Here is an 8,716-nt window from a genome sequence, read left to right on the forward strand (position 1 = left end):
TCGTTTGTACTATACCTTTAGAATCACCCTATATATATATATATATATATATATATATATATATATATATATACACAGACATATATACAGACACGAATTTGTAATCTTTAAAAGATAAATACACTTCCTCAATCATATAGAATATATAAATAATGAAATAACACATTTTGCTTTAGATATAATATGCACAGTTTTGCAATTGAAAAAAACAACATTCATATTGAATACACTAAAATATTATACTATTCATACATGTTTCAAATGAATAACCAATGTGAATCACCATGTAGTGCGTACAGCCAACGGCTCGCACGAAAAATTCAAATAAATTCACTAAAATATTTACGTTTAAATGAAAAAATGAAAAGTTACAATTATCTAATTTTCTCACTTCAGAGATTTACAGAATCACGTGAAAAATTCCAAAAACTGAATGCACACTTTTTCTCTTCTTTTTGACGTCACTTTTCTACGAATTGTGTTTATCACGACGACGAGGGTGAAGACTAACCGATGAAATGGATGGTGGGGCAAACAGGGTTTGAATCAAGGACCTCTTACTTAACGGCATTTCACATTGACCACTTTTCCATGGAAGCTGGCAGTAATACAGTAATATATACACTGACATAATGTTTATATACCACATATGTGTGTATTTACATACACATTCATGAATATACACACGACTTGGTAGCCGACAGCGGTAAGTTGTCGACTTTACATCCCGCCACGGAAAGCGAACTCCCTGGTTCGAGTCCCGATGTGGCAATTTATTGTGACGTCATGAATTTCATCTAATTATCACTCATTATCATCGTCAGGATGAGCCGAAAGTGACAAAAAAGCGACGCTACAAAATACAATGCATATATAAAATACATATGTGAACATATATAAGCAAATATATACATGTTATTTGATATGATTAAAATGTGAAGTTTCTCCTAACATCAAGTATTTATACCATCTCTACTAGAAGATTCCGATACTATTAAAACATAAAAGTTTCACAAAATACAAGTTCATAGAGAAAAAGCAAACATAAGAGGAGCATTAAATCTATTCATGTCATTTACGTCCTAGTTTTTTAAAACATAACCAAAAATACATTAACATTTTCTAAATCTTTGACGTTACATGAAAATGGCGCTGAATAGAAGAAGTGGGACGGAGAGGTGAGTGGGAAAATGTTAGCAGCAGTCGATCTCTTTTCAAATGTAACCACAAGATTACCAATATCATGAAACTGTATTTCTTCAAACTCACAAATGGTTGAAAACCAAGATGGCGCAAGTTCGAATTGATATTACTGTTCGGGAATGAAAGCATTCTGCTGCGAGCCGTCTGCGGCGCATGCGCGCGCAGCGAGGAGACTGTCTGATTTGCTCATGTGAGCTCGACCGTGCAACATACTACGCGCGCGTCTCCTATTATCTACGATATTGGACAGTTGTAATTACGGTTCTACATACCAATATGTATTCTTTAGTATTATAAATATTCTAAAATATAAATCGATGTACCGTGTTATTCATCTGGTAGAACTACGCCTAAGGTAAAACAGTTAACTTAAATAACCAGAGTCTCAACGAATTATAAGTCGGTCATTACCGCAACATATGGTCCTCCGCAAAACCGGATGAATTACGGATATCGGTAAACGACGGGACTGGTGAAAGTGCAGTTTAGTGAAGTGAAGTGATACAGACAGTGATAGTACAGTGAAGTTACAGAACAAAGCAGTTTTCCCGCCACTTCAGCCACGCCGCGCGAGGGGAAATTAGAGCGAGCTAGGAGAATCAACGGACAGCACGATCCAGTCACAGGGTTGCCAAGAGTAGAGGAATTATCGACGGCTGCAGATTCCATGTACGTGAGTAAATCCTTTTATTTTCCTTTTCCATGCTTGTTTGTTCATATTCCTAACCTTGCCTGAGAAAATGCCGGAAGAAAGTGAAATGCTTGAGAAGCTAGTGAGACAACGCAGTGTAATACAAGGACAATTAACTCGGCTTCAGAACTACGTGTCTAATTATGACGAAGCAAGTGGTCATGTAAACGAAATTGTAGCCAGGCATAAGCAACTTGGCAGTGTTTGGTCAAAACTAGAGGATGTAATGGACAAGATAGCCGAATTATCAGATGAGCAATCTCACGACGAGAAGAGAGCGTCACTTGAGCAAAGTTACTTCACGTTAGAAGCTAAAATGCTTTCAATAATAGACAAAGACTCGACGAGAAAGAATAACACATGTAAGCCTGAAACTAAATCTCCAATCAAGCTCCCAGATGTAACTTTACCAACGTTTGACGGAAACTACACTCAATTTTCATCTTTTCAAGATATTTTTGTAGCCCTCATAGAAAAAAATGAAACCTTGTCAGACATACAAAGATTGCAGTATTTACGGCTTTCGTTAAAGGGTGATGCATTACAAACGATTGAGAATTTGCAACTCACAGGTGCTAATTACAAGGTCGCCTGGGATTTGATTCAGCGCAAATACAATAATCCAAAGTTAATAGCCGCTGCTTACGTAAATGACATTTTGAATGTATCTTCAGTCACTAAGGAAAGTGTAACAGAATTAAGAAAGTTCACGACTACGATTAGAAGTTCTATAGAAGCATTAAGAAACATTCAGGGAGACGCGGACCTAATTGATATTTTTCTCGTTCAGTATCTTTCAGCCAAATTGGATAAATGTACGAGAAGGGACTTTGAGAAACAATCAAGCAATACAGAATTCAGCACCATCGAAGAATTGCTTATATTTTTAGAAGCTAAGTGCAACTCTTTACAGAAATTCGAAACAAATGAACCTTCGACATCGACGAAGCCGTTTTCAAGGTCACCAGCTGTTAGTAACGTTAAGTCAAGACCGCCACAAGCATCTAACACGTATTTTACTGCGTCGAGCAAGAGCTGCATCTACTGCAGAGATGCCTCTCCTTTTCATCCTTTATTCAGATGCCAGTCATTTTTTAAATTGACGAATAAACAGAAATATAAATTCCTGCATGAGAACCGCATATGCACGAATTGTTTGCGTTTTGCTAATCACTCAGTGTTAAATTGTAAAGCAGGACGAAGAAAGGGGTGGCGAGCGCCGTATACCTCCCCTCCCTCCAGGAATATCAGCTGCGAACGAAGCAAGCAGTGTTTCCAACCCTCAAGTCGGAGAGGGAACCAGTTCATCGTATTCAGTAAAGAATAAGAACCAAAATGTTTTGCTGGCCACTGCCTGTGTTCTAGCAAAGGACAAAGATGGAAAATACTTGCCTTGCCGCATCTTATTGGACCCGGGGTCTCAAGTGAACCTCATTAGTATGGATACAGTACAACGCCTTGGGTTACGAAGACAGAGACAAAATACGTTGATACAGGGAATAAGTTCCAACACTGTAAATTCACCTTATGCTGTGAAGGTGGAATTAAAATCAAGATTCAATGAATTTACTGTAGAGGCACAATGTTCTGCCTTGAAAAATATTACGGAACGTTTGCCTGCAGAAAAAATGGATATTTCAACATGGGAGATACCTACAGATATTGACCTGGCGGATGAAAACTTCAATGTTCCTGCAAGGATTGACATTTTAATTTCTGCAAGTATATTTTTCGATATCTTACTGCCAGAGAAGATGTCGAAACAAGGACCTTATCCTACGTTACAAAACACACAGTTTGGCTGGATTGTAGTGGGCAACACTCCAGGAACAACGTCACATCCAAGCAGATCATTCTTTATACAAGGTGAGCCGTTAGAAATCCTTTTACATCGTTTCTGGTCGGTGGAAGATTTGTCGGAAGAAATTATGTCGCCTAAAGAAAAGAAAATGGAAGCACATTTTCGCCAAACTACAGAAAGGAATGAAGATGGCACTTACACGGTACGCTTACCTTTGACGGAAGATAGATCAGCATTAGGGGAATCTTTGGAACATGCACACTCCAGATTTTTACAGTTAGAACGCCGACTAGAGAGAGAACTGGAATTGAAAGAAGAATATGTGGAATTTATGAACGAGTACGAGAGATTACACCACATGCAAGCAGTGCAGGAAGTGCGAGAGGCGCCAGCAACGGGAGACATCCGATATTTCATCCCCCATCACCCAGTTGTGAATATAGCCAGCTCCACGACGAAAGTACGGATCGTATTCGACGGTTCAGCAAAAACGACCAGTGGCCGGTCACTCAATTGTCTACAAAGTGCAGGACCGGTTCTACAAGAAGACCTGTTCGGGTTACTGCTTCGCTTCAGGACTCATATAATCGCTCTGAAATCTGATATTGAGAAGATGTATAGGATGATTCATATGCACCCTTCTGATAGGAAACTACAGTGTATATTATGGAGAAAATCTCACGACGAACCACTGATGATCTACGAATTAAACACTGTAACTTATGGTCTGACATCTAGCTCATATCTAGCAACTAAATGCCTACAGCAACTGGCGACAGACGAAATGCACAACTATCCACAAGCTGCTGAAATACTGAAGAGAGACTTTTATATAGATGACTTGCTGTCAGGGCAAGAAGACGAGAATCAAGCCATTAATCTACGTAATGAACTGTCAGCATTATTATCGGCAGGAGGATTTAAGCTACGAAAATGGGCATCCAATTCTGCAAGAGTAATGGAAACTATACCTTTAGAACTACGGGAAGTTAAAGACACGATTCTGTTTAACGACGACAGTACAAAAACTCTAGGTGTCAATTGGAATACCACCGCCGACACTCTTTGCATATTAACGGCCGAAGATTCAGCGCTAGCGCCAGAACGCAATGCTGAATTGGCTACACTCGCACCGGCGAAGAAACATCATCTTACAACCTACCATCCACGCAGCAATCCAGTCGACGGGAGGAAGAAATACATTATAACTTCCCCTACGCGGGATCAAGTAGAGAAAGACACCAACGCTTGTTTTGTAAACAATCACCCAGCTATCAACAATCAAAGAAACAATACGGCTGCTGGTTGCAGCAAACCTCTTTACGATAAACAAAGCTTTTCGACGATAAGTGCAAAGAAAGAAAACAATTTGGCCGGCTACGATTTGAGCATTCACGAAGTTGTAAGCAAACGCAGGGTTGCCATTCAAATCGCGCAACTCTTCGATCCGCTCGGAATTATTGGGCCTGTTATTGCACTGTTTAAACAATTTCTACAGAAACTATGGAAATTAAATGTATCCTGGGACGATGAGTTACCTTCAGATGTATTAAACGAATGGAAGACTTTACATGCACAAATATGCCACATTTCCGACATTAAGGTTCCACGATGTATTTTACCTAAAGGGAAGATTATAAACATTCAAATTCACGGGTTTTCTGACGCGTCGGAGAGAATGTACGGCTCGTGCATTTACGTCAGATCTGTAACTGCAGGAGGAGAAGTTAATTCACGGTTATTGTGCAGCAAGGGGAAAGTTGCACCGATTAAGAAAATAACTTTACCTCGCCTTGAACTGTACGCAGCGCTTATATTGGCAAAATTAGTTAATAAAGTGATACCTTTATTGAATCTCCAAATAAACAAGGTATATTTATATACAGATTCGCAGATTGTTTTGGCATGGATTGCAAAGGACCCAGAGACATGGAAACCCTTTGTGGCAAATAGAGTGGCTCAAATACAGGAGTACACGCAGGTGTGTGATTGGCGGCATGTAAGGTCAAAGAATAATCCTACTGATATGTTATCGAGAGGAGTCGAACCCCTGAAGCTAAAGGGAAACTCACTTTGGTTACAAGGACCAGCATTTCTAAGCCAATCAGATCAAGATCCGAAGTTGGCCATCAACGACATCAGTTTTGGAATGAATCCACCTACAGAAGTACCAGAACGAAGGAAGGTGAAAATAACCTCATTGGTAACTACACACAAATCAGATGAAATTCTTACGCGATTCTCTAACCTTTTGAGAATGATAAGAGTTATGGCACTTTGTCATATTTTCATTGATAATTGCAAGGGGCCCACGAAGAGAAATGTTTGTACTTCGAAACTGAATGCCAAGGATTTGCAACGAGCCACAGATACGTGCATTAAAGTAACGCAAGCCTTATTCTACGCGAAGGAAATAGAAGACTTGACTCACGAGAGAGAAGTTTCTCCGAACAGTGGAATAAAAGATCTGTATCCATTTCTCGACGCCGATTCCATTATTCGCGTGGGCGGACGTTTACAAGAAAGCGATCTCGCTTTTGAGGCTAAACATCAGATAATCTTGCCTCCTAAGGCCCATCTTACACGGCTGTTAATTGAATACGAACATCACAGATTACTGCATGCTGGAACACAGTTACTACTTTCCTCTATCAGACAAAAATATTGGATCGTCCGGGGAAGACAAATAGTTAAGCACATCCTACACTATTGTATTAAATGCCATAGACTTAAATCAGAAGCTAGTAAACAACTGATGGGACATCTACCGGAGCACAGAATCCGAGCCGCTTATCCATTCATGTACAGTGGCGTAGACTACGCGGGGCCTATAAAGATAAAGACTGAAGCGCCAAGGAGCAAATCGACGAGAAAATGTTTCATTGCACTTTTTGTGTGTTTCTCAACGAAGGCTGTACACGTTGAAATTGTTACAGACTTAACAACTGAAGCATTTTTAGCTGCATTGAAAAGATTTATATCTCGAAGAGGAAAATGTGCAGCCATTTACAGTGACAACGCCAGTACCTTTCGAGGTGCACACAGAGAACTTCAGGAACTACGCAATATGTTTGAATCTACCCAGTTTCAAGATGTCATTCAGGACTACGCAGCAAATGAGCATTTTGAATGGAAATTCATACCGCCAAGAGCGCCAAATTTCGGTGGACTCTGGGAAGCGGCGATTAAATCGCTAAAACATCATCTACGAAGAGTGATGGGAAGCACCATACTAACCTACGAAGAGTTAAGTACTTTACTTTGCCAGATTGAAGCAATATTAAATTCAAGACCACCTTGCGTTTTACCCGACGAATCAGATTACCAGATATTAACTCCAGGGCATTTTCTCATTGGCAGACCCATAACAATCTTCCCAGAACCTGACCTTACCCTCATACCTGACAATAGACTCAGCAGATACCAGCTGATACAGAAGATGAGAAGATCCATTTGGAAGCAGTGGAATAAAGAATACCTCCATTCACTTCAACAACGCCAGAAGTGGACATCCTCCACGAAGAACTTATCTCCAGGGACAGTTGTACTACTGAAGGAGGACGACGTACCCCCACTACAGTGGAAACTAGCTAAGGTGGAAGCGGGGCATCCTGGGAACGATGGACTAGTGCGTGTAGTGACAGTGAAAACGAAAGACGGAGTTTTTAGAAGAAGTGTTAGTAAAATTGTGCTCCTCCCCATAGGTAAAGACGGAGATTAGTTGAATTATGTTCATTCAACCGGGGGGAGTATGTTCGGGAATGAAAGCATTCTGCTGCGAGCCGTCTGCGGCGCATGCGCGCGCAGCGAGGAGACTGTCTGATTTGCTCATGTGAGCTCGACCGTGCAACATACTACGCGCGCGTCTCCTATTATCTACGATATTAGACAGTTGTAATTACGGTTCTACATACCAATATGTATTCTTTAGTATTATAAATATTCTAAAATATAAATCGATGTACCGTGTTATTCATCTGGTATAACTACGCCTAAGGTAAAACAGTTAACTTAAATAACCAGAGTCTCAACGAATTATAAGTCGGTCATTACCGCAACAATTACTACACGTATTCTTGCTTAACTCTGTATCAAACCTTTTAAAAATGCACTCAGTATGTCGCCAGTATGATATATATTCAAGGTTACACGTGATGTAGAACATAAATGGCCACCAGACACAATTAAAAAAGATCGCTGCTCGTGATATTCAAATAGTCATCAATCATCATTTATATCTGCTAAAACAGAGAGATACTTCTTGCGAAATGTAACAAACATATTATAGCACCAATATAAAGAAATGGAATGTCTTCAAGATCAGTCAAAGACTCACCATCTATTAATATTTCATTCATACTGTAGCAGTTTCTGTAAGAAAAATCCTCCGGATGGGGGATAGAGTAAGCAGTCTTAACTCAACTAGGTCTCGTCTTTGTATGAGAGATCTCCTTCAATTTTCTGGTGGTTTCCTGAGGAAACTTTACCTATAATTATCATTTTTCCCTGATGTTCACAGATCCATCATAAAAATTTTTCTTGATGAAAGTTGCATATGAAATGTGTCTCAAAATTGAAGCAACCAATAAAGTTTCTTCAGGGATTGGTGGTGCAGAATTATTCTTAAGATTAACATCTCCAGTTGGAAAAACCTCAACCCAAGTTGTCTTCTTGCAGGAAATAAATAAAAATTATTTCGTTACAGTTAGGAAGAATAATCTTTGCATCATAAATATAGTTTAACAAAGAGGAGTAAGAATGTAAATTGACGCGTTTTGACACCAGACATATTTCATTTTGACATCAATATTGATTATGAAACACTTGTGACTTTCAAGAAATGAAATGTGATTATATTAGTGAACTAATGGTTACATTTCAAGAGAGACCTGCTCCTGTCTTTCCCACTCACCCCGTCACCCGCCCTGCGTACACTAGAACAAAATGAAAATACAAATGGTTGCATTTACAAAGAGACCTGCCCAGGTCATCAGTTCTAGACAAAAAAAGGCATCTTAAAT

The 8,716-nt window shown here is 39.6% G+C and overlaps 1 protein-coding gene across 1 annotated transcript; it reads left to right on the forward strand.

Moving 5' to 3' along the window:
- The first annotated feature begins 1,943 nt into the window (after positions 1-1,943).
- On the forward strand, positions 1,944-7,416 carry LOC145999285 (uncharacterized). Its single transcript, XM_083136222.1, has 2 exons — positions 1,944-2,864; positions 3,091-7,416. The coding sequence occupies exons 1-2, from the start codon at positions 1,944-1,946 to the stop codon at positions 7,414-7,416; spliced, it is 5,247 nt and encodes a 1,748-aa protein (XP_082992348.1).
- The last annotated feature ends 1,300 nt before the right edge of the window (positions 7,417-8,716 follow it).

Source organism: Lepisma saccharinum, chromosome 15, assembly GCF_977018435.1.
Source record: "Lepisma saccharinum chromosome 15, izLepSacc3.1, whole genome shotgun sequence".
Lineage (NCBI taxonomy): Eukaryota > Metazoa > Arthropoda > Insecta > Zygentoma > Lepismatidae > Lepisma > Lepisma saccharinum.